This window comes from Clinocottus analis, unplaced genomic scaffold, assembly GCF_023055335.1.
Source record: "Clinocottus analis isolate CAN_PGR_092001 unplaced genomic scaffold, fCliAna1.0.p SCAF_8, whole genome shotgun sequence".
Lineage (NCBI taxonomy): Eukaryota > Metazoa > Chordata > Actinopteri > Perciformes > Cottidae > Clinocottus > Clinocottus analis.
Genome location: NW_027176240.1, coordinates 8,664,280 through 8,691,350, shown reverse-complemented (window position 1 = coordinate 8,691,350; position 27,071 = coordinate 8,664,280). Strand labels below are relative to the sequence as shown.

The 27,071-nt window shown below is 41.0% G+C and overlaps 1 protein-coding gene across 1 annotated transcript in view; it reads left to right on the top strand.

Moving 5' to 3' along the window:
• The window catches only part of LOC137779551 (protocadherin-15-like), a 165,262-nt gene that overhangs the window by 25,598 nt on the left and 112,593 nt on the right, over positions 1-27,071 (top strand). Inside the window, exons 3-5 of the mRNA XM_068567458.1 lie at positions 10,156-10,274; positions 22,168-22,182; positions 23,143-23,208. Of these exons, the coding sequence (XP_068423559.1) occupies positions 10,184-10,274; positions 22,168-22,182; positions 23,143-23,208 (172 nt within the window). The 5' untranslated portion in view covers positions 10,156-10,183. The remainder of the gene's footprint in view (positions 1-10,155; positions 10,275-22,167; positions 22,183-23,142; positions 23,209-27,071) is intronic.

Here is a 27,071-nt window from a genome sequence, read left to right as displayed (position 1 = left end):
ATTTGGTGTGCAGTTTAAAGTGTTTTAAGCAGGGAGGAATAGTAAAAGACTAAACTGACCGAGCACAATGGGTAGGCTGAGATGATTTGTCTGTGAGGCTAACCACTATAGGCAACTTTCTAAAGTATATTCTGGAATACTGTTCATTAACATCACATCTTTACTTAATTAATACATCATTGTCAGTTATCTAGAACAACACTTTATCATCCAGACATTGAACAATCATAACAAACAATGGAGCGCTAATTTCCTCTTTGTTCTCCTACTAACAAGCATATTTTTGTCTGTGAAAGTACATTGCATAAACAGGTGCACAGGGTTTATCATTTACAAACCATCTCAGCCCATCACTATAACCATGAGAGCACTTGAGGCCCACAGAAAATCTTTCATTTACTGCTAGCAGCACTGCAAAAGCACATAATGGTGTTTATACATTTTCCCATTAGGGTCAGTGTTTCCAGCCGAAATACACAGACTCAACACCACCCCCACCTTTTCATGCCTGTGTTTGGAATCGGCACCAGTCCGCTCAGCACGCATCCCCATTGGGAACATGAGAAAATGCGCTGCTTGTCAGAGGTGGGCTGAAAAAAGTAGTTAAATAATTGGGAAACTGAACGAACACCAACTGCATAATAGCTTATCATTTCTGTGTCAAGTGCACATTGAGGCTGCTGTTGGCACTCTCGGAGGGCTACTCTCTGCCACGGCCGCATGCATACAATGAGCACTCAGTTAAGAATCACTCGTCATAAAGTCATCATCATATAGAGGGAAGCACCTGCAGTGTTAGTGATTGAAGACCAAAAAAGTAAATTGAATTTAAGTTCAATGAAATGGGGGTTCATTACAACCCATTACCAGACCCCGCAGATACAAATACTATTGTTATTGATCCTGTGAATCCTGATTACTTTTGGTGCTTAAAGAAGTGACAAATGCACACATCCTCAAATAAGGATCCAATAATATTTGTGAAATTGTATCAGGGTAAGATTGGGCTGCACAGCATGTTCACACAGAGTTGTGTCTTGTGCAATTACTAAAGCTTGGTTGCCTTGATTGTGATATTTACACTTTGTGTTTATAGCTCTTCTTTGGTGTATATTGGTGCACCGGATTCAGAAGGTCAGCAATGCTGATGAGGCTGTATTCTTTTTTTATGCTTGTCATGTAAAGAACTAGAATGGTACACTCAACAGAGTGCAGATTGCCACAAGGTGTGTCTGGAAGAACCACTGCTGTATTGTGTGATTGAATGAATACAACCCACAATTGGCCAACCCTTCGTCAAGACACAACTGGCCTGTAAGGCATCGTTAAACACTTAAATTAAAATAAAACAAAAGGTGCAATGTTTGCAGGCAAACTTCTCAAAGTCGTACAAAACATGTCCTATAATCTTGCCAAAAGCCAAAAGAAATGTGGCTGAGTTGTGGAGAGGTACAGCAGTGTGTGCACTGGTCGTTCTGTTCGTGAGCGGTCAGATACTGCATTCCCAAACATTGCAACAGGTCATACAAATGCTCATTGAGTTGTTTGTTGTCTTGTTTAAAAATATCTATTGATTCAAGTTATTTGGGCACCCCATTTTGCCATTAAAGAAACCATTAAACATTTACTAATTTGGAGAAAGGGCTGCACGGTGTGTCGGAGCTAGCACTGTCGCCTTACGGCAAGACGGGCTCAAAAATATCTTTCCTCAACAGCAGCATGTGAGTGCTGCATTTTTAAGGCAACTGGATATTTACTCTCTGTCATTCCTTTAATTTCCTTTCCTTTTTAAAACATCACTGACCAACTGGATGAGTGAAAAAAAAAACATGACGTTTGGAGTTCACTGACAAGAAGTCCAGTTTCCAACATTTAGTTCTCACATTAAAGTTACGGGTGCCTGCGCGGTGCAGCAGAAATGCGTGAAGGGAGCGTGAAGAACGAGTCTGGCACAGCATGAGTTACTCTGATCTCTCAAAAGTCTCCTTGTCTCAGTGATCGAATACCTTACGTTTGTCAGTTAATTAATTTTCTTGGTATCTGTGAACTGGAGAGATAAGCCTTTAGCTCCAGCTACTTGGCTGGATGTGGAGCCTGCTTTCTTTTCTGTATTTGAACGCTATCTCTAGTTGGGTGTGAGCCATGTGCAGGAAGGTCTGTAAGGGCTAATCACTCCCATCATTAGAGCACAAGGTCTCCCTCGCCTCCACTGATCACATCATACAGTAGACAATAAATAGCGCTGCACTGGTCCAGCACAACCAACCAAACTGATTTAACATTGGCTTTATTTCTTCATCTTTTTTTGTGTTGCTTTTGCAGGAGTTTCTTCACATACATGTGCGGTTGTTTCTGTGTATGACCTCGCTTAAAGAGGCAGCAGGTTCGCTTACTTTAGCTAGTTTTGAGTTACACACTAGAGTTGAGCTGCTGGTGTTACATTACTGTGACGGGTATATTACGTGCTTGATTTTGCTGGCTATTGCCAAGTAAAGATCAACTTACAGGCCCAGGTTGGACATTACACACCTGTGATGTCATCTATTGGGACCTTTTGGTAATTAACTGTGATGACTAATGCAGTATTTGGCTCTACTTTATTAGATCATAACACACAATTTCAGATTTAGTAGAGTACCATTGTGTGTTTGAATATATTCTATATATTCTCTATGTATTGATATATTCTATTATGTATTATAATTGATATATTATTATTATTATTATATTCATTTATACATCTACACACATTTAACTTTTTCCCAAAAAGTATATGATATTTCTTCAGAGAGTGCAGTTAGAGTTAACAAGGAGCCCACAGTGTGACTAGCAGCTTGACAGTGTAGCAGCGGGGGCGTAACTTAGCAAAGAGTGAATTTGCCGCGTTAGCAGTGCCGAGCTGGAGCCAGCATGCATTTTTCAAAAGTCAGAACCTCTACGAAGAAAGGAGTCCTCTTGCTGTGTTGAAGGAGCGCTGAGCTGCCAACCCCTTTCTCTTATTCATTCTTCATTATTTGGTTTCAAATTATTGTCTTGTCTGCTTGTTTCGTTAGTTGGATTAAAACCATTTTTAATTGATTTAAATTTGGAATATAAATCACAATTTATATTTAAACAATCCATTCTTAGCTTATTGTTTACTGTATTTCTGCAAAAAGACAGAGTGCCGTTTCCTGCGGGTGTTTTAAATATGAATATTACAGGACAGTCTGCTGCTGTTATGATTGTAATTGGGATGTAATAAAGTTGTAAACATGGTGATTAAACAAAAGTGTCCTTGTGTTGCAGTTTGTGTGAGCACTCTGGCATTATGGGTAGTATAGTGTCCACTGATAACTAATGTATGAGCCCATGTGCTGCTGGCATCTCAAGGGTTTTATGACTTGGATCTTCTCATAATTTATAGTGCTTTGTTTTTCATTTGGTCACTTGATCAATCGGATGACACGGCTTTGCACTTTCAATGGGGAAGGGGGCGGAGCCACTTAGGATGCAATCTGCCGCTGATGAGTCTGAAATGGTCATTACCTGCACTAAGGGGACGCTGCTAATATGAGATTGATGAGGATGTCGAATCTCTTGAGAAATTACTGTTTTCTTTAATGCATAAAGCACTTTGTTCCTGAATGTTCAGCTCAGTTATAGATTCCAAGGAATTCAACTGCTTTCCACAACCTAGACAAGCATATTATACCATAACTATAGCCCCTTTGTTAAGAAAGTATTTATTTGGAAGAACATATGTCAATTATTTATTTGAAATTAGTTATTTTCATGACTTGTGTGTCCACAATTTGTCCAGAAAACAGTGATACGTGCCCATTGCACCCGGTGTTTTACAAAGTCCACGATCACTTAAATGTCCTGTTTGTCCAACACCAACAATCCAAAACGCCAAAATTCTCACATTGCAGAAGCTTGACTTGGATGTTTCAGATTTATTGGATGCCCAGTATAGAAGCATATAGTTCATTTTTTTTTGTACAGCCACAATTGACATATCTTTGACATCCTCTGTCCCAGGACCTCACATCAGCACAAGAAAAACTCCCCCCATAAATCCTATTTAAACGGGGAGGAGGAAAGGAACCTGGGGGTGAGCAACAGAGGATCCCTCTCCCCAGATATATCATGTGTACAGAATGAACAACATAACAGAGTTATACAGGAAACGAGGAGAAGGAGACAGACGGGTACCACTAGCAACACGGTGACGTGTTGATGTTGCATTTGTGGTATGCACCGTAACCTTCAAAATGTAATTCATCAAATCCTGTTATTGGGTATCATAAGATTAGACAGTAATTCAGTATGATCTTTTATCGACTTTCAGCAGATTCATATTGTGTTGTTGCAATCTGATCCTGATATTAATCTACAAATTAGTGATTTTCAAAGCAGTGAATTAGAGCACACTGATTACAAAAGTAAGTAAAGTTGTTGGAAGAGTTTTTTCTAATGTAATGCACAACAATGGAATACAGTTATTTGCTTTAATAATCAGTTTGATTATTAAAGGCTATTTTATTTAAACATTTGTGGCATAATTTTGCCCAACACTCTCATGTAGACTGTCGTGAAATACGGTTTAGATAAGAGATTGTCTGAGTGGTACAGTTGTCTGATTATGTCAGTGAATTTTGTTTTCTGCCATTTTTCTTCTGTTACAGTGGTTAACTGCACTGTTCTAGATTTAAGAGACCATGTTGTGATCCATTCAAAAATCCTCCACAGTCAGTTATCAAAGACGAGCAGCTTCCACACCTCCACCTTAACAGCTAGAAAACAACAGCGAGGTGTCATTACTCCACTGTCACCAGATGGGTTTCACATTTCCTGGAACTGAATGGGTTCATTTTGCCATAAAACAGACAATACGATTGATGAGGACAAAGCAGCAATAGGAGCCATACAGTAACGCAAAAGGATGATTTTGCCGCCTTTAGTCTTTATCATATTCAAACATTTTCCTGTTTTATTTTTTGGTGCAAACTAGGTTTCACTTAATGAAGTTGTCAATATTAATTCAAAAGCTTTGTAAATTGAAAAACTACTTGAAATTGACTTCAAAATTAGAAACCAGTAAAAGAAAAAAAAAGATTTTTGAAGGCGAGCATAATTGCTTCACTCTTTTTTTGGTCAGCGAGTTGGGTCAAAGCCAATTTATTTTTATACCTGAGACTATAATGACAGGGAAGTGGGAAAGGGGATGTAATTGAACTTGTTATGTGGGTGTGCTGTTCATATGGCATCCACAGGTGCGATGACACATGGTGAGGCACCTCAGCAGCACCAGAACTAACAACACTTCCTCTTATTAATCTACAGACTCATTCACTGACTTGTGAATTGGATGACAAGTTTCCACTCTTAAGTTTTTCTGGCTCATAATGAGCCTTTAGAGGACGACTACACACGACAGTAAGCAGGATCAGTCTGTGTACAGCAGTGGCCGGTCGTCAGGGCCTTCTAAGCCTTCTCTGAAGGCCCAAACAGAATCACAAAGTTATAGCTATTTTAAAATGTAAAAAAATAAATAAATTAAAAAGTATATATTTTTATTTTTTATAATTAAAAGTTGTAGCTTTTGTTAATAATATAATTGTTTTTCACAAATACACTACTTACTTTCTCATGTCACAGCTGCCTTCATCTGTTCCTCTGCTCCTTCAGGCCTCTTGCATGGCTTCTTGGGACTTGTTTAACAACATTTTTTATCCAATCACATTTCACTTCTCTTTATCTATGTAAGATTAGCCTGGTTAAAATACATAAAAAGGCCTTCTGGAGACCCTAGACGTGTGATTGGTCACAGCGCTGTTGTTGCTGCTGCACCTGGGGCTGCTGGTGCTTCTAGCCAAGGCCTCTCCTTGCCGTTGGGAAAGGTTGTCACCGGCGCAGCTGTGCTGCAATGTCATGTCTGTGCACTGTGCAGGGTCAGTGTGGCGGTTTTGTTGATAGATTTGGACAACATGCATTTTTGTTGACGCAACGGGTTGTGCTCTCCCCATCCTGTGCTGGCCCTCACCGGGCGCATTTCCTCCACTGTAGTGCGCCACAATATCTAGATCGTCTTGGAAAGACTCGGGCCGAAGGTGGCACGCCAGCTGGGGTCGCGTGCTTAAGAGCGCTCGTGCCCGGACCTCGCAGCTTCCCGGGGCCGTGGATTATGTGCTTGCTGTGACTTCTCTCCCCGCCGGGGAGGGACGTGCCCCCTGCTCCCGGCACGACTGTCCACCGGTGTGCACTGTTCTCAGTGCCTCGTCGCCAGGGCGGGGATCGGCCCACGTAAAGGGCGTCATGGGTCTGCGGCAATGTCGTCAACCCACCCGACCCGTCTCGTAACACGAACCAACGAGTCTAACTAATGTGCGAGTCAGAGGGTCTCTTTTTTGCTTCTTTTTCTCGTCATGTGGAGTGGCTCCGTCGGTCAGTCCCCTCGCCCGGTATGCTTGTGGTGGAGCCGTGTGGTGGAGCGGACTGTATAAGTGTGTCGGTCTGTGACACTTTTCTTTTTCCCCAGTCCGCCCCTATTGTACAGTATAGTATCGGTTTGTCCTTATACGACAGACATGTATGCATTTTTTGGTTATTTCTGATGATTTTATAACAAACTATTATTACCTATACCTATGCTTGAGGAAATGAAACGTCAATTAACAAAACTGGTAAACAATTTAAAAAAATGCAGAGGTTGTCTCGGAGCAAGACTACAAATCAACATTGAAGGTGCATGAAAATATGTGGAGATGCTGGAGGGTGAGGCGGCTTAACAGCCAGAAGATTAAAGATTACATTCTACCATTAAAACCACTGGGCGTGTCTGGTGCAGCCTCACTCTGGACACTAAAACCGAGATCCCATAAGTGCGAGCTTCAGGCCCAGTACAAACAATTCAGTTTAGCTGGCTTATCCAGCACCAGGCTGTGGATGAGCGGAGTACGACTTCTGGAATTCAAAGACCTTCATGTTCTGTTCATTCAACACTTGTTTGATGAATTGCTATTTAATACATTCAGAAAGTATTTGATTTACTATTTTAATTCTCAATGTATATAATGTTAGGGCTCAGTGCTTGACTTATCCCAATGGCTCCAAACACTGAATTTACAATAAACAGCAAAAAATTTAATATTTTAAGAAAACAACAGAGAGAACAAAATTCACTTCTGGATTAGATATTTATGTGATTGCAAAATCACAAAGTTGCTTTTAGCAATTAATGTCAACTACAGTTACTTTTTTTGTCACTTTTCACCAAACTTATAAACAAACCTTCAGTGATGTTCCAGTGCATCTGTTTAGTCTTCATTGTGACCGTTCTATTAAATAAAAGTGCGTAAGCACCTCTACTTTTTTATCTTAAGCATTTGTTATATTGCATTAATATATTATTAATATTATGTATCCTGCTGTTGATTTTTAAGAGTTAAAAGTTGGTGATTTCTGTTACTCGAGACCTCTCTGGCAGGCTGTCACCACCAGAGCGCCCGAACAAGAAAAGGTGGAAACAGAATTTAATGCCAGGGGAGAGGCGATCAAAGGAACACAGACAGCGCAAGAAAGAAAGAGACAAACTGCTTCTTTTTTTTTACTTCCGGAGAGCGCAAAAGTCCTGCAATTTAGGAAAAAAGAACAGCATCTTGATTTTTCGAGTAATCCATAACTGTGATTGCTTCATACCCAACCCTAAACACCGTCTGCTTTTGTTTACCTCTTGCATCATAAGTTTAATCACTCTTCACCAAAGAGATATGATGGAAGATATAGGCATGAGAGCCCTGCGTCAGACACAGGGTCAGTCCAGCCATTTTTCTTTCAGCACCCAGTCAACAATCTCTCCAGTGTCCCCTGTTCATTAAGTTTGAAGGAACATCGGTGTTAGCCTATGTAAATTACACGCAGCGTTCCCATGTCAACCAAGAGAAGACTTGGAGGGAGCTGTGGAAGGAAACGACGTCCCTCTTCAGGGTGGCTGTCTGTGCAGGTCTGCGTTTTCTCATGTGAAAAGGATCAAAGCAATCTTATTCAGCCCTGTTAAGAAAGATAGATGTACGAACGTGGGGAATCAAATCTGCTTCAAAAGGGAACACCACTGGGAGCCAAAGAGATGAGAAGGCAGTGAGAAAATAGGAAACCAGTGTGAAATCGCTCTTGTTGCACTGTCAGAGAAGAGAACACAGCTGTCTCCTGTCGTCCACAGACTGTTCACGCAAGATGTCTGTAGTTTGGGAGCTCCGGGTGCAGCGGGGTAACATTTGTTTGGGTGGACATCTGCACAGATTTGTAAGAAAGCAAGTAAATACATACTTTACAATGTGTGGTAAAGAGAAAGTGAGAGGGGGGAAGAGAGAGAGAGGAATCACCAAGTGCTGATGTGAGTCAGAGATTTAGATTTTGTTCAACATGCTCTGATATGATAGTGTTGATACTTGTGAGTCTTCTCCCGTCCCTTTAGCATATGCTATGAAAGCTGATTTCACAGCTTATCGCCTGCTCTGAGCATAAGCTTTGTGAGGAAGGTGTGACATCAATAGCTCAGACAGACAGAACCCCCCTCTATTCCTCCTCCTGACACCTTGGTTTCCTCAAGCTCAGAGTGGAGGCTGTGCGCGTGTGTGTGTGTGTGTGTGTGTGTGTGTGTGTGCGTGTGTGCGTGCGCGGTGCACGGCAAGGCTCAATATACAAACTAACGCTGCTTTGCTCGTTTCATTAGAGCCAGTTTGATTCAGGCGCCATCCTAATGTTTGGAGTTGATGGAGTTTGCTTTGATTCTGAGGCGCTGGCTGCTTGCAATCTTTTTTAATACAAGGTTATAACTTCTGACGAGGACATTCTGTGGTATGCCATTAAATTACACAAGAAATCTATTTCTTCATGTGTAAAAAGTTCCCCCTCTAAAGTCATATAGTACTCTTTTTTTTTTTTTTTTTTTTTTTTTTAAGTTAGTGATGCTGAAATTTGAGAATGGAGGCTGTGTTTGGATTATATTAGTCAGAAGAAGCTTCTCAAGCATTACTTTCAACACAATTCTAAAACATGTTCATATTTAGTTATATTCCACCAAAGTGTTATTGATATAGTCCAATATTGCAAATCACAATGGACCCCATGGGGCTTTCACTTGAGCACACTGGTTTCGTTTCAGTCTTTATTCGTCCGTTCCAGTCGAGCTTGCCAGCCGATGCGTCTATTGGCTGATTTATTAATTAGCAGTCTGTCTGGAATTGCAAAACTAAACCGTTGGATGGGTTCATGTCTGTAGTGACGAACAAGACAGTCTGACTGTGAAAAGTGCTCAGTGCTCTCATGCCTTCATGCTCTCACTGGTGACACACTGATCCATCCATTGCCTGTCAGGGAAGGTAGAAATAAATGCTACTTGTTCTGAATCCGCTAAACAAAAGCAATGAAAAGGTATCGCCTGAAATAAATGATTAAGCAAATTAAATGACAGAAATTTTATACATTTTTTATCCATCCTACACTGTATACCGCTCAGCCACGTGGCTCAATACAAATGCAATAATGTCAGTTATTCCGATTAAATCTGCATGTATGATAAATCAAAATATTCCAGTTGTTTTTGAGTAATCCAGAAGTAACATGTGCATATTTGGATTGATCTAGATAGTACAGTGCATTATTTTATTTTCTGTAAACAAAATTGGATTGTCAGATTATGATGTTCTTTCAAAATGTTCTCCTGAAGATAATGTTTGTCTCTGCTTGTGTGGTCACTGTGTGTAGGTCACTGTGTGTAGGTCATTGTGTGTAGGTCATTGTGTGTAGGTCACTGTGTGCTGGTCACTGTGTGTTGGTCACTATGTGTAGGTCACTGTGTGTAAGTCACTGTGTGCTGGTCACTGTGTGTAGGTCACTGTGTGTTGGTCACTATGTGTAGGTCACTGTGTGTAAGTCACTGTGTGCTGGTCACTGTGTGTAGGTCACTGTGCTAGTCACTGTGTGTAAGTCACTGTGTGCTGGTCACTGTGTGTAGGTCACTGTGTGCTGGTCACTGTAGGTCACTGTGTGCTGGTCACTGTAGGTCACTGTGTGCTGGTCACTGTGTGTCGGTTACTGTGTGTGCGTTAGGGCTGCAGGGCTTCTAGAGACATGAGTGAAAAAAATCTCCTCTCGTTTTTTTTCGTCCAGGTGGGCAGGCAATAAGGCTTGACAGAAGATGCGACGGGGGTGGTGGCTCGTCAGATGGCTGGGGACAGGAATGGCAATCCTCTCTTTGCTAACCCACAGCTGGGGCCAGGACACAGAAGGTATGAGCAACCAACACCCTCCTCCCATTTTCAGTTAACTGTAGCTGCACTGCCACGAGAGCAAAGTTGTAATATAGAAAAGTCCATGTTTCTTTTCACTGTCAGAGCAGCAGTGTGGTGAACAACAGCACATCTGATAAATTGTAACTGATTAATGTGCCAAACTGAGGTGTTGCCCACTTGAACAATTTTAAGAACTCTTGGTAAATGGACCGAAAGTGAAGCTCATTTTGAAATATTTGAAAAAGGTTTTCTAGCACTACCTGCAAAATATGGTTGTACATTTTGTATTTCTTTCCACAGCACATTGTATGTCGAAGGTCTGTCAAGAGTTTCCATCTGTTGAAGAGTTTGACATGAATGCCATCTGAAAAGTCATACATATGAATATGTAACCCTGCCACCCACTTAGCTTCATCGATCTTACAAATAATGCCATGTTATGAATAATAAGGATTCTTGTTTCTCATGCCAAATCCAATATGTGGCTTTTCTAAAAGTCACCATATAGTTTTCACAAGTTTGACTTCATTGAAGTGGAGGACGACCACAGAGCCGCTTTCAATGACGTCCATACAGTGATGCCTCAGTGCAACTACTCGTTTGCTCTCACAATATTCTTAATATTTTCCCTTTCAAATTTACATAATGTTTTTCAAAAGGAATTAGTTAAATAGAGGGCATGAATCCAGCTTACTTCCTACACAGTTCACTGATAATGCTGAAGGGATTTTTGTTGTACTTTCCAGAATAAGAGCTCACATTACTGAGGGGATCTTAGCATTTATTGTCTCATCTCACTGACTTTGCAGCAGATGCCAGTTAAAAGTGAATTTCAGCTGCATGAGATTGGCAGGTCTTTAAAGACGGTGCTGAGAGGAGGCTGCACATGCACAGAGACATGCTCAATTCTCCCGTGTGGAAATATTGCACATGATTCAGGTCAAATTTAAGTTCTCAACCCTGATTCCTTCTTTTTCCCATCCCGTTCCCGCTTCCCAGCCTTCCTTGACAAGCCCACCAATGTAAAGGCATTTTTAGATAATCTGTTTTCTGTTTTTTGAATCCAGATTTTATTCTGAGAGGTTTGCTTCATGGGTTTGATATCATTTGAGTAGAGACATGACTTCCTGACTGACTGATCTTTTGAAGGTGAATGAGTGCCTTGCGGTTTCCTTTAATGAAGTAACCCTCCCAGGCTCTGACCGCGTTAATAGACGTGTGTTCTTGTGAGAAGTGAGGAAGCCATTTCCCCAAAGCATGGCAGCTGTGGAACTCAAGATCGGCCCTGTGGAATATGGCTTTATGGGTAATTTATTTTACAACTTGTGAGGGCGTTAATATACATACTACATAATACATATATATGTATAGTATTATTTATTTTATTCATCAACGCTTCATATGGTGTTGCTTGACATATAGGGAAACTAATACCATATGTTTAATTTGTCACTTATGCTTTAATACTAGATCAGTTTAACAAAAACTCTTTTTGCCACATTGCCTTCTTACTTATAAATAAATCCAACTCAAGCTAATTTGCTTTGCCAATTGCATTTTAAGGGGAAATATAATCGCTGCCTGGATTCTGTTTTCTGGCAATGTGTCTCCCGCTGTGTTTATAGGACATTTAATCTGGATGGCATTACACTTCTTACAAAATATATTTGTTCGTAGGGAATCACTGTAAATATTTGGGACCAGTTTGGCTTTTTAACCTCAACCTCAGGCTGTTTGGCAAAATCTAAGAAACAATAAACTCATTCGCATCCATTCTACAACTGCTATTCACAGATTTTTGGTTTCCTTTTTTTCTAAAAGTGCATGCTTAAATTATGCAAATGTAGGAAGGATAAGGCTTTAATTTGCATCTGCAATCAGCAAATGGTTCCCGTATTGATATATAATCCCAAACTGTCTGATATTGTCTGCGACTGTAAAGCGTTGGTTTCCTTCTGCTGATTGAAGATGTGGCTGCAGCCTGTAATTTAACAGGTTGCAGACAGAAATAATTAGAAGGTGGGCAGCTAAGTATTAGTGATGCTTGCATGCAAATGAGCTCTGCTGGGCTCAGAGTCTGCCAACGAATGACCCACAGTGTCGTGGTTGTAATGAGGGAGCAGAGGGTTAGACGGAGTACATCGGAGTGAGTGGTGTGGGCGAATGTGGACGGCGAGTCCCTGCGCGGGTCAGTGTCAGGGATAAACTTGGTTTCAGCGAGGATCATTTCCTCCTTCAACACAACCTGCCTCTTCCCATCCATAAATCTCCCGACTTTGCCCTCCTCAAGGTGCTCTTGGAGTTTAGCTTGTGACAACTTGTTTGTTCTCTGTCTATCAAATGAAAATAGCAACGAGAATATTTTTTTTTTGATGCCACTCATCTGACTAGGGATGAATCCATCAATTTCCACTGGACGTCACAGTGTCTTCAAAGCCCTTAATTAATTAGCAGCGAGACGATATGAATGCCAGGCTTCTAATTAACATGAATGTAGACACTGAGAGAGAAAAGGGCCGACGTTGATACTGAGGGTTTCTTCAACTCATCAATTAGTGAACTTTATTGAAAAAAATGCGGAAAATGTGTTATTGTTCCTCATCTAATGAATGCATTCATGCAGGGATCTGAAATAGATTCTCTATTACAGACAAAAGTGTTTTTATGAATACCACTGTGTGTCAGTTTCCAGGAATGAATGAAAAAGAAGATCTAAAAATAAGTATTAAACTCTACAATAATGACATAATTGTCTCTAATAATAGGGGAAAGCCATTAGGAACATTCAAGCACCGTCCTCTTCCTGTTGCCTTGTGGTATATATCACTTTCCACTTTCCTCAACATTCTGCATCTTAATACTTTTTCTTAACATATTTGCAGTTTACATTTTTTATGAATAATCATCCCTTCCATTTGCCATCCTTTGTTCTTCTCCTCCTTACATTAAATCATCTGACTGCGACTCCACTATACTGTAGTTTCTCTCAGCAGAGATTCATCTTTGATTGGACATTTGCATGTCAACCCATGCAGTGTGTGCATGTCCATAGATCCTTGTGTGGGTGGAGACTAGTACAGTTCAACATATAGTAAAGACAAACTTAAATCCAAAGCAGTGCTGACAGATGCACGCTATCCATACCTCTAAATCCCTCCATCGCTAAATCCAGATCTAGGACAAATGCATGTACACACACCCACGCACAAACATGCTCACTTGTATTTGTGTATGTGTGTGTGTGTGTTGTGAGGTAAGGATTAGTTAATATGCCTGCGGATGCTTCTGCCATGTGACATCAGCCTACCTTTCCCTCTCACACTACTTCCATCTCTCTGGCGGTCTCCCTGTCTTCCCATCTGCACATCCATTCTGACCCACAATTGTTTGTCTATTTTTGGGATTGTCTGATTAGGGGCCAGATGTGCAGACTGTGTCTGGCTGTAGCAGAAGCCTGTGGAGTGGGGGAGTCGCGGAGTGACAGGGGGAAGGGGGTTTAATCTGCCCGCCAGCAGGCTGTAATCAGGCCCTGAGCAGCACAATAAGGGATGGGAGCCGGGGGTCACTCTTGGTAAGACTGGGCCCCGTGCTGCCTGCAGTGTGTACCAACAGGCTCGGCACGTCAGCATGTGTGTGCTGAGCGGTTGTAGTGAGGGAATGTGATTGCAACCTTTGCCCTCCTGCCTGTGTGGTTAACCTGGCGGAGGAAGTCTGGATGAGAGAAGGAATGTGAGCTCTGCTCTCTGGATTATACATCAGTAAAGTAATCCCCTTCTCTCTCGCCTCCATTATCAGCCACTAATGATTTACATGATGCTGCAGGAATTCATTCCCACCTCTGTCTCTGACATGCTTCTTCACTAACACACTTTTTCTTTCTTTACTGTCTGTTTTCTCTTTTTTTTCCTCCCATTTTGCCGCGACATTTTCTACCCCACATCAAAGTACATACACACAATTACAGCGAGGCGCCCCGCAGAGAGACCCACACTTCCAGTGATTTGCTCGGAGAGAGAGAGAGATTTTGAGAGAAAGAGATGGCGAGAGACAGAGGCAGTGATTGCATTTCTTGTGCCAAACATAGACAGAAGAAACCACTGTCTGTCTGCACATTGAATCAGCTGGTTTCTTTCCTCTAAGGAGGAAGTGGTGACTGGTGTAATGTCTACATGCAAAGGGCTTGTGCTGCAAGAGTTTTGGTTGTTCTCGAAACAGAACTTTCTCTCACATCCACAAATATTGTTTTGCATTAAGTTGGGTTGGAGTTCTCGGATTGTTCGCTGCTGTCATCCTCATTGGAGCTCTGTCAAACTCCACACTTCTGGTGTCTCGGGGAATTAAATATAATATGGCAAATTTAATATAAATAATATGTGTGTCTGTATATATATATATATATATATATATATATATATATATATATATATATATATATATATATATATATATGGCTGGGCAAAGTTGAAAAAAATCAACTGATTAATCGCAGGATTAATCGCATTATGCGCCAAATAATATACACAGCAGCGCTGTATATGATTAAATACGACTGCACATGTAAAAAATAAGTTACAAAGCCAGCATTTCACTGACCACATTAACATAATCCTCTATGTGAAAGGCACCATCACTACACGATAAAGTCATAATCTACCAGCTAGAAGTTTCTAACCTTTCCTGAAACGTCCTCCATTAGAAAGGCATTGCCAGTAAATCCACCACTCCAGAAGGCACTTCCATGTATTGACCAGGCTGCGCTTCAATGAGGATGACAGGTGAAATATGATTGGATAAAAAACGGTGTTAAACAGGTCCCAAGAAGTCATACGAGAAGCTTGATGAAGGCAGCTGTGAGAGAATAAGCTAACAGGTACAAATAATTATCATACATGTAGTATATTTGTGAACGACAAATACATTATAAAAAGCTATAACTTTTAATTATAAAGCAAAAAAAAAGAATAAAATATAAATATAAAATATATATACAGTCGTCCCTCGCTATGTCGCGGTTCACCTTTCACGGACTCGCTGTTTCGCAGATTTGTTTTTGTTGCTTTTTTATTTTATTTTTTACAGCTACAGTATGAACGCGCGTTGTGTTCTGCGCCCTCATTAAGCTAAGGGACTGTACTGCACACATCGTCAATCAGTCTCCTCCGTGCAGGGTCTCCTGTACAGTACAGAATACGTCCGGATAAAAAGTCAGCGGAGCGGCTCCCGGACAAAGAGGCACGGTCAGAGGACCTCGTAGATTGATCATTAAAATAAAATTTGTTAAACATGTTCGGACTTATTTTTTAAATCCGCGAAACTTTGAGAGTGTTTAAATAAGAAAGAAATGTGAGAAAATGTTCATGCCTGTCCGAGAAGTGTATACAAGTGTGTGATTAGGGGTTTTACGGCCTTAAAACATGTATAATAATGGTACAAAAAATAAAGCTCACTACTTCGCAGATTTCGTCTATGGCGAGTTGTTTTTGGAACGTATCCCCCGCGATAAACGAGGGACCACTGTGTGTGTGCGTGTGTGTCTGTGTGTGTGTGTGTGTGTGTGTGTGTGTGTATATAAATTTATACAATTGTAGAGAGAGTACAATCGTTAATATTTAAATGTATTAAAAAGTAGCTAAACTGAAATAAACACTTATGTTAATGCAGTCAAATACTTTGTGAAGTTGTTGAGACTGTTTCTTTTACATTATATTATAGCGTTTCATAAGAATGTCACATATAGAATAAATATGGCTATCATATTACAGAAACTTTATAAAGTTTTTAACAAATACAGATCTACAATATGAACTGTCCAAAAATCACTCATATAAACATTTATTGGCTTTTTGACCTGGCAAATAAATAACCAGTGCAGTATACTGGTGATAGAAACATTCACTCGACACCTGGTGGTAAAATCATCAGGACATTTATTTGTTGCAAGGAAGGAGCAGAGACAGAGATACGTGTTACTTTACTAAGTGCATATCCAAGTCTGCTCAAAGAATGAGCAAAACACTCCCATCTTAAATACATATGTTTTTCAATACACAAAGGCACACATGGCATTTTTATAGCTGTATCACTAGCTCTTCCCCATCATCTGGTAGTCTGGCCTGCCATGGCCAAAATCATAAGGGAACAGTCTGTGTTCCGAAAACAGAGACATATTGGCACTCACTGCCAACACCGAGTTGGTGTGTAGATATTAACATGGGAGAGAGAGTTCAATGAAAAGTCATTGGCCTTCTAATAATAAAACTTAAGATCCAATTCTAAATCTAACAGTAGAACAGTAACTGATTAAGAGTAAATAAGTTTTTCTTCCAACAACTTGGAACAAGAAGAGACCTTTAGGATGTGAACTGTATGCACAGCTTTCACAGCCAACCCCAGTGGACAACTGGCCCCAGCTCCACTCTCTATGACAAAGACTGCTCATCTGTTTTGACCTTCTGTCTGCCCATGAGCAACCATTAGCTGGCAATGTGTATGACTGGACAGCCCCCTTTTGTGGGGCTCTCTTTCCTTTGCCATGGCCTCCTGGACCTGTCCCAGAACTTCCCTCTGGACATGAATCCATGCAAAATAAACTATCAATCTGACTGGGAAATTAAAACAGTGTCCCTGTTTGCTCTGTTTTCACTCATCCCTGTCCTGGGCTGCCTGCCACTGCTTGGATTAGTGATAATTCTAACCTCCAACCTTCACGTTTTTAAAGTAGATGCTTGTCAAACCAGAAGTCGGCAGTAGAGATGACCGATACCGGGTCAGAGATTTTACTTGAATCGCTGGATCAGGTATCGATCATCCGCAGCATTGCTGCTGCTTGAAACACATTACTTAGCACTTTACTTACAATTAAAAGTGGTTACTAATTGGTATAATTTATGCATTACTTTGTACTAAAAACTAAAACAGTGCAAATCAAGTTATATATGTGCAAAAAGATAACTAGTATTTGGCAAAAAGATCACCAAGGAAGCCGATTGGATCCCTGTTTTCTCCCCATAGTTTCATGTTGATGTGTCCTTGAGCAAGACACTGAAGCCCCAGTGCTTCACAGCAGCACAAAGCTCCTTAATTACTAAGGATGTGTAAAATGCAGATCATAATTTCCCCACTGTGGGATTAATAAAGGATTCTTAAAAAAAAATAAAAATATGCATCTCCCCACGCCCCACCTGTAATACCTCCGTGCCCCACTAGAGGGTCGTGCCCCACAGTTTAAAAGCCACTGGATTAGGTCAAGTCTCACAAATTTGAGGATGATCCCAATCCCATCCACACAGTGAGGCACACAGCCTATTGAGTAAACACTGGTATTGGTACTCAGTATCGGTCGATATCCAAAGGTATAAGTATTGTTATCAGAACTATAAACGTTGGATCAGTGCATCCCCAGTCAGCAGGCGTCGCACCATCGGGTGGACCACTGGTGTTAAAAGCTAAAAGAAGAAAAACGCCTCATGCAGATATTCCTGTCCTTGCTAGACGAGGCTTCCATAGCCTGCGGTAGACATGTCCTTATCATTACATAGGGCGTGATATTTATATGAAAGGGCATAAGCGTTCATGGTGCATATGGACATTTAGTATGAGCCATTTTATGATAAAAGGAACCTTGTGTTGAGTTGGCAGTTTGCCATCCATCTAAAGTATGATACATTAGCTTCTACTTTCCTCTTTGTTCCTTCTGCACTTTCTCAAGAATCCCTCTGTGTCTCTGTCTTTTTTCTGTCCATCTCCCTCTTTGACAATTGTGGACAACTGATTAGGATCTGCCCACATCCAGAGGGCAAGCATGTTTTGGTGTTTCTAAATGACATACCCTTTAGTTATCTAAATGCGAAGCCTCAGATCCTTTTTGAGGTGTATTGTGAAGGTGTCCCAGATTGATTGAGACAGTGCTGCCTCATGGACTATGTTGCTTGTTAGGTTGCTTGTCCTTTAAAGCAGTTTGATTTATCGGTTGTTAAAAAGGTGCCTTTTGCAGATGAAGCCACAGGAAAGCACAGGCTATTGAATTGAGTGTCAGGTAAAAATGTCTTTTGAAAGTAAATGTCAGTGAGCAGAATTCATCTCGCCATTGCCTTGTTGCTTCAGTAATACAGCGGTCGATGAGCTGCTTTGTAAAGACCTGAATTTCTGAGGAGGTTGTCTGCATCTCAGACCGCGTTATTTACCAAGTAGGGTGTCGAACAGAAACATATATGCGTTAGAAATGGATATCAAAGCTTTAGTTTTCTCTGACTATATTATTGTCCCTGTCACTGCTTATAGCCCAAAACATTTTTTCTCAACATTAAACTGAATCATCACTATTTCCTCGTAATATTGTATATAAGGAGTTGATCCAAGACGTTAATAGTCCCCTATTGTTAAATAGTTGCTTATTTAAAAAGGGAACATGTTACACAAGCCATATTTTGTTGTTTCATTTGCAGTCTGAGAGAAATGTCATGGTTTTGCCAGGAAAAATGCAGATTTGTTCAATCACAAAGCAATAATCATTTTGTAATTGAAGCTTCACGGCTTCCAGTCAACATCATTCGGTTGATTAAGAAGACCTCTTTAGGTGAGAGTAAATTACCCCGAGGTCTAAATTAGAAGATTGTGATTGTCTTTGGATTAGGTACAGTGCCCTGATTAGTGATTGAAGGCTGCTTGTTGCCTTTTCTAAGATTCTCGTCTTTTTAGATCCCTGACTCGACCCTGACCCCAACCAATGCTTATTTAATTTGGAACGAAGAGATCAGGTCGTTAAAAGAAATGTTTCCTGAGATTTATTGAACCGAAGCCTTTTGAGCATCTGTTGAAGACTAGGAGGGAGCCAGTACATCCATAAAAGCCAGAAATAGAAGTACACAATGTAATATTGAGGCTGCTTTCTTTGTTGAGAATAAGCAAAGGACATCGACTCTTAGTGGCTCCATTTGAAGATAACTTGATGCAGTATGGCAACAAACCAAAGTTAGTCTGCAATGATCCAGCTGTGTGAGATAAAACAACAAAGTTGAATCGGATGATTGGCTTTGAAGTTATGTTCCCTTGAAAATTAAGAAATGATATAGAATGAACATCAAACAGTGCGCCTTACACTTATCTATCAAGACTTAATTATAGAGGCTTTCTTATTACTTTTGTCTCAACTATTTGGCTTGTGAATGTTCTGAACACCTGATGAAATCTTACAGGTGAATAAGTATCATGGCCATGAATAACCTTTTTTTCCCTCATAGTTTGTGTGGCAGTTAGCTAAACCCAACTTTGTCCAGTCACTGGTGGCTTCTGCTTGCCTTACAAACATGCCCATTATAATATAAGTGGCTGGTCCTGTTTTGAAGGGTCCATCTAAAGTAGTTCACATGCCCATCTCCACTCTTTCAGCCTCTGTTGGTAACAATACTCATACAGTGTTTTGCAACCAGGCAAACTGCATATTCTAACATCTCTCCAATACAATACTGACATAATACCTCAATAATTCCCTACCACCATTACATTTCCCCCACAAAATGAAGTTGATAAGAGGCATATGAATCTATTTACTATATATCTGCTTAAAAGCACAAACAACCCAAAGCCTGATGAGCAGATTTCTTTTGTTGTTGTTTAAGTAACTGAGCTCCCCATGCTGTTTCATACCCCTCTCCCTGAGCTGTGTGATCGACTGTGTCTTTCATCTAGCTCCCACCCTTCTGCTCTGTATTGTTTTTGACTAAACAACTGCATAACATTTCCTGAGATAAACACAGCATTCACTGATGCAGATTGAGAACTGCACAACTCATTTAATATTTACACTTTGCTTGTTATGCCTTCTTTCAATAATTCTCTGCACTCCATGTGTACATACTTAATATTTCCATGGTTCTGCTTTGCAGTTTGACCTTGCTGCTGCTTTTCTTTATTCCTAAAGCAAGGATGTAGCTTTTTAGGAATTGGCCATGGTCTTCTAGATAAGTGGATTAATCTAAGTAGTTTTCCAATCATGTATGTTTCAGTATATGTATGGGATCTGCAGGTTTCATCCAACATTATTATCTTGAGTGCTGCAGAAGGGGGCGACAGCAGATTTTGTAGGACTATTTGGCTTATTTTCTGTGTACCCTTGTGTAACCTGAGAGCCATGGGGAAGTATTATTCAAGAAGGCTTCGTAATGGAGGACAGCTTGATGTCGAATGTTGTTGGGAAATATCACCCGCTGCTTAAAGATGTAGCTTTGGCAAGGGGTTGGGATCATTGGAACTTGATGTTTCCAGTTCGTCTTTGTATCCACATGCATGTGTATACTTCACTTCATCAGTGCTACATGCTTGTGCTCTGATCGCAATATAGGCCTGTTAGCGCTGCGAAAGGAGGCACTATTATTTTTCTCTGCTTGGTTCTGCCTTTTGTCTTCAAAGCAGACTCTTCACATCTTTCTCCTCTAGTGCCACGACTTCCACTTTAAGCTACACACACGCACACACCTGTGCACCCGCACAAACACACCCATATATCCGGGCCTGAACACACATATGCAAAACTAACAAAACAGACTGTGATCCCTTTAAAAAAGCTTCTCAAAATGAGTGCAAGTAACTTTTATTCCACACGCTCACACGCACGCACATGTGCGCACTCTTTCTACTTCACAAAGAGTATATTCTCTCAGAGCAGGTTTGCCTACTTATTTTGATGTTGTTTGTTGTTTATGTCTCCAATTGCGAGATGTGACCCACTTGCTCTGTTCTGTTTTGACGCTCTTAAAGGAAACTCTCATTCTGCTGTTTCTTCAGCAGATGAGGGTTACAGGTTTACTAATTGCTATGGAATCATAGAAGTCCTAAAACGAACAATGAGTACACTTTAGGAATACGCGGTGCAGGGCGAGTATGTGTTGATAATTATTCCCCAGGGATTTTAGATTAGAGAAGGTTGTTTGTGCGCACCGAGATGAGCCAATCTCATACGGAGCAAGATGAGATTCCGTGCATGGATATGAATCTTTGCTCTTTAAAACTCTTAATAAAACAATTTCCAGATCGTGACACTGACTTGCATTTCAAACAAGAGGAGGAAAATGTTTATGATTTGCATGAAATGTTCCACGCTGTTGACGCAGGTTTTCTGGGTCATTCCGTTGCTAATCATTGTGTATATCTACACTTTAGGAGCAGCCTTGTTTTAAAAAAGCAGCAACATCACAACCTAAGGTTTTATCTCTGATTAAAATGCTGTTTAAAACCCCCACATTAGTGAAGGCTCATGGTCATGCATATATAATAAGAAAACTATCCATTGTTATGCACCTGTTGCACAAGTGACGTCGGGCAACAGAAGGCAGGTGTGAAACCTTAGAGCGCTGACTGTTGGCGTGGTGTCATTGACCATGTGTCTTCTTTTCAGTCCATCTCTGATTACATCTAACGTAAGTGAACACCGACTAACAGCAAGCTGCTTGAGATCCAATATCTGTCAAGATGCAGGCAGCGTTTTGAGAAAGAGGTCTGTGCTCTTTCATGCACATTTAGTTGTTCCTTTTTTCAGAACACATGGTACTACTTCACTTACACAGATAAAGTGTTTTAGGTTTTGAGTTGATTCATATTTATAATGCACCCCACTGACTCTTGTGGAATAATGTCAGCTGGCAGCGAAAAGAGATCAGCTGGCCACGTCTGTGAAGACTGTGTGGTTCACTCACATAAACCATTTCTCTAGCAGATGCTTCCCTTAAACTGTCTCTCTTTCCTCCTATTTTCTAATACGTGGTCTTTTAATGATCCTTTCTTTCTCCTCTCCTAACATAAGAGCTGTTACTCAACCAACGGTTTCATACTTTTCTTTTCTTCCATGCTTCTGCTCTGCTTCTCTCTGGCTCCACTAACCCTTGAACCTCTTCAGACTGGCAGTATGAGGGTAAGAGGGCAACTATCCGTTGTCTGTTTTCCTTTTGTCTGTCTCCACATCTCTCATCTATGTTGAGAGACATTTAATCCTGAACCTTCCTCACATCAGCTGCAGAGCGCCTCACCTCGCAGCGCCTACATCGTACACTAGACACCTCCCTTCCTCCTGTCTGCTCCTCTCCACCTCTTCTGCTGCCCCATCTGGTGCTGTTGCTGTCTGTCAAGCTGCAATTACCTGTGTCCCATGTGCTTGCACCATCTAGCTGCTGTGACCTCTATCTGTGACGCCGCTCTCGTCAGTGCATTGCTTCTGATGTTGCCACATGCCTTGACCACTCTGTTTGTCTGCTGTCAGCATCGTGCAGTCCGTTCCTGTTGATGTTGCTGCTGTCGGAGTTGTAGATGCCACCTGCTATAAAAACATGTTTTAACGTGACAGTTTATGTTTGGCATGACGGGAAGTCACTGAGACAATATTTGAAGTTTGTTTTCCTCAGACCAATTAAATATTTACAATGTCAGTGATTACATTCTTAGTTATTCTTCCAATATCATCCTAACAAGCTTTTATTTAGAAAATATTTATTTGCTTTGTTTGAAATTTTAAATGCCAATCTTCATCAGAAACATAACTAAACGCCCCTAGGCAGACCTCTCTTTTGGTATAGTATGACTTTATGTCACACAGCAAAATGAGGCTATCATGGCTCTATTGTTGAGTGTCTGTGGGATCAAATAGCATAACCATGATCCCATAGGCATCAAGGAGTGAAACCAAGCAAGTAAACTAGGGATAAACCAAGCTTTGCTCAGTCTCAGACTTTTAAAGCCCTTGCGCTACACAATATGCCATCATTTTCATAAGCTGCCATGAAGCACTGTTGGGATAGCAAAGTAAATTATTTAAATCAAGCACAGAGGAGTTGAGCTTCTTTTGATGTCAATTTGCTTTTCCTTTATTCATATGCAGAATGTAAGCTGTCCCGGCCAGGCCCCCCGGCAACCATCGTGACCATTGATGAGGAGAGCCCCAACGGTATGTATCAGTCGCCCACCTACGCTCCTCACTTATGTTTGCTCCACTCCCTCCTGTGCTCCTGTATGGTGGAAGCGTATTCACTCAAGTGGCTTGGATTACACTGTTGGGATTGTTTCTGCTGCTTTGGTAATGCGATGCATATTAATGCTTCCCCTGTCGGGACCGCTCGGTGTTGTACAGTCACACAGCGGATGATCTCTCGGGGCAGGTTGGTTATGGGAGATGTTTTGTCAGACATTTTGGGATGTCAGTCTGGTCGTATTTTGGAATTAAATATAAATACATTTTAGTTGTTCTGGGTTTGTGCATTTGTTCTGCTATCCCAGTGGTGTGCGTCTGTGTGCGTGTCTGATTGAATGAATACAGATGGTGTTTGGCATACAGATGTGCGGCTCCATTAATGAGTTCTCTCAGGTTCTCTTTACTTGGGTATACCTGTGCTACAGCAGTACAGGGATTGTTTATGCATACAGCACACACACACACACACACACACACACACACACACACACACACACACACACACACACACACACTTCAAATTGTCAGTTATTGACATTAACTATGCATTCAACATGAATGGAAATGTTCGTTGTAGATATAATTCTTTGCGATTGAGCGCTGTGTATTTTTTATTGTTTATTATTATTTCTTTATTTATGCTACGGGAGAAAAACCAGCAGCCTGATGAACTGGGCCGGCTGTGTGTGCTTTTAGTGTTTGTTAGTGCTTGTTAGTGCATGTGAGCTCGTCCCACTGGCTAGCTCACAGCTGCTGCTCTGCACTGCTCTCAACGGCAGTTACAGCTGATAACGTCGTCCCAACCGACAGCATCGCTGTGGAAGCGTAGCACCCTCCTTCTGGTTCCCCCTCTGGCAGATACTGCTCTGTCAGCACTATCGCAGTTGTTTGCACTGTGAGAGCGGTTAGCACAGTTAGCTATGAGCCGCCGGCTCGCCGTCGACATGTTGTCATCCGTTAAGAGGCAAAACGAAATGCTCCAAATATCGTATCTTCGCCCTTGAACAACAAACCATATTGAAGATGGTTTAAACTATTTTATATTTACATTTTTTTCATTTAAAAAGCAGCAATATGCCTAAAAATGTCCTAACATTACAACATATTGCATATCCTGTTATGCAACTTCACCAGCCCTAATGATGCACAAAATACAAAATAATTTGTTGATATGTCCAAACTTTATGAAATGCAATTGTTGATATTTTTAGATATTCAGTACCTTTTATGGAAAAGGATTGACCAATATCTATGATTAAATTATTTGATTCATATTTGTCAAATTGAAATAAAAAACACAAAAAAAAAACATTTTACAGATATCTTCAATTGAAATTTGAATCAGTCAAAATTCCATTTTTACATGTTAAAATGTAATTTCTAGTTGTGGAAATGAAGATTTTTATCAATCAGCCGCACTGATTAAGTGTAGAAGGGCTTTCCATTGTCATGCAGCACTTGATCAGGTGAAACTATTCTACTCTTATCTCTTTCTTCCTTCATCTTCCTCTGGCCTCTTCATCATCTGCACCCACTTCTCATCTCATTCTAGTTTTCTTCTCTTTTCTCTCTCACCTTCCTCTTCATAACAAGTGTCGAGCATTTGCCATCTGTAGTCATTGCTGAAGATCTTGTGTGTGTGTGTGTGTGTGTGTGTGTGTGTGTGTGTGTGTGTGTGTGTGTGTGTGTGTGTGTGTGTGTGATGGGAAGTGCTGCCTGCTGCTTGGGGAGGAGCTATATGTTCATTGTGGGAATGAAAAATGCATTACCCTAAAAGGAGCAGGTGTGTGTTTGTCTCAGTCAGTTCTCCCAGCAGATATTAGTACTGCAGGTTAATAGAGTTTAATGAGCAGCACTGACTGAAGATAAAATCCAGGGCTTGTGTATGCAATCAGAACACTATTCCAGAGATACCCAACTTCCCAGCAATATGTGCTCTGAGCACTTGCTTTGTAGATGGTTGTGAGGAAAATGTGCTCTGCGTGCACATAATGCATGCACCTTATGTGCATATTTGTATCCCAAGAGCACGATTGGGTGGCTCTGTGTCAGATGAGGCTGCCATTCGTCAATGCAATAGCCTCCAATTCAGACTGTCATGCGGTCTCACCTACTCCTTCCTCTCTGTGTGTGCAGCTGTGATTTGGGGCTTTGATCGATTGCCGGGGGAATGTGTGAGATGGAGCTAGCCAAGCCTGCATCCGAAAGCCTCCCTCGCCCCACATGCGCCGATGCTCTGTGTGTGAGGGATTTGCGCTAATCTTCCTCATAAAGCACTCATTTACCTGGGATACGGGTCTCTTCTGGCTCCACCGTCCTTTTTATTTATCTCACCGTGATGAAACGGCCCAGGGCCCATCCTCCCCGTAATGAAATGTAAAACAGGCAACCGGCCGTTATTGACCAAAGCAATTATCCTCCTAAGTGTGTTTCATCTCTTTTCTTCTGTCACACAGAAACCATACAAATGATACGTAATACGATTCCATCTTTTCTGCGCATTTGTCTTTTATATGCATTCATGTCAGTGAATGGGAACGCAAACACCATAATCACTTGTCTGTCTGGCTTTGTTTGGTCTAGGTCAAAAAAGAGAGACAAACAAATGCATTTAAAATCCTGCTTTCCTTGGCTCTTCAGAAGAACACATTCAGTCAGAAGAGCAAAGAAGATATTGGGTTCCCTATGGAGCGGGTGTGTTGCTCAGACAACTTGGTAACATTTTCAAAGCTCTGTATTTTATCAACAGTTGTTTGTTCATTGATTGTCGAGGTTGGATTCATATATGACTCTGTTAAGACAATAGACCATGGCTAAGAGATTGGGAAATAAGCCAATTTTCTTGGTCCTAGTTTCATTTCATTTCATTTTCTTTATTCTTTATGTTAGCGTGCTGTGTTTTATTCTTGGAGGTTTTCACTTTAGAGAAGGAGATAGTCACAAGGGGATAGCAACCCAGTTGCTCAAATGAAGCGGTGCATGTTTAATTTATCCAAGCTGCTGCTTCTGCAGACCCACTGACAGGTGCCAGACACAACACATAAAGTCTAACTCGCTTGCAGAGTAGATCTCTATTGGGAAGGCAAAGCTTTTATTTCTATAGGCTCCTTTGCTTATTCAGCCTATGAGATAAATCCAAAAGCAGTTAATCAGATTGAAGAGATTTCTATCTCTTGAATAGGGACAGCTGGATATAAGGAGAGAGGAAAGAGAGCAGGGTGTTTTCTCATTGACATGAAGCTTCCTACAACTGCAATGGGAAATCAGTGTGTCCATAAATGAGCGTGCCGTCTCCTGGCTTTTATCCTGTCTCTACAAATTCATGATTTGTATCAACTGTTGCCTGAAGCGTGTGAGGATCCTCTCAACCTTCTGCATATAGAGCAACAGCTTATAGGAAGTCTGAAACAAGTGTTGCTGAAGGGCGTTATTAAAAAGAAGACGGTTTAGCATTCTTTTATGTAATGTATCTGCCACTCTAAATGCTGTGTGAGGTTTATGTTCTCCTAAAATGAGCCTCATATTATATATTTTCATCCATTTGGGGATCAAATTATTTTGTAAAAATGTATTTTTTTCTTCTTCTGGTGAAGTGGTAGTCCATTACAAGGTGAACATGCCAGTGGTCCAGCTTCCACCTATAGCTTCTGTAATGTGACTACAGTAGACTTACAGTAATTGTGCTGTCAAGAGATTTGAGTAATTAATTATAAGCCTCCCATTATGGCTACAGTCATCATCCGTCTTTAAGCCGTGCAAAAGAAAGATAACAGTGAGGCAGGTTGTTGATATTATGCCACGTTGATGAGCTGAATGAGGCTCGTAATCAGCTTGCATGC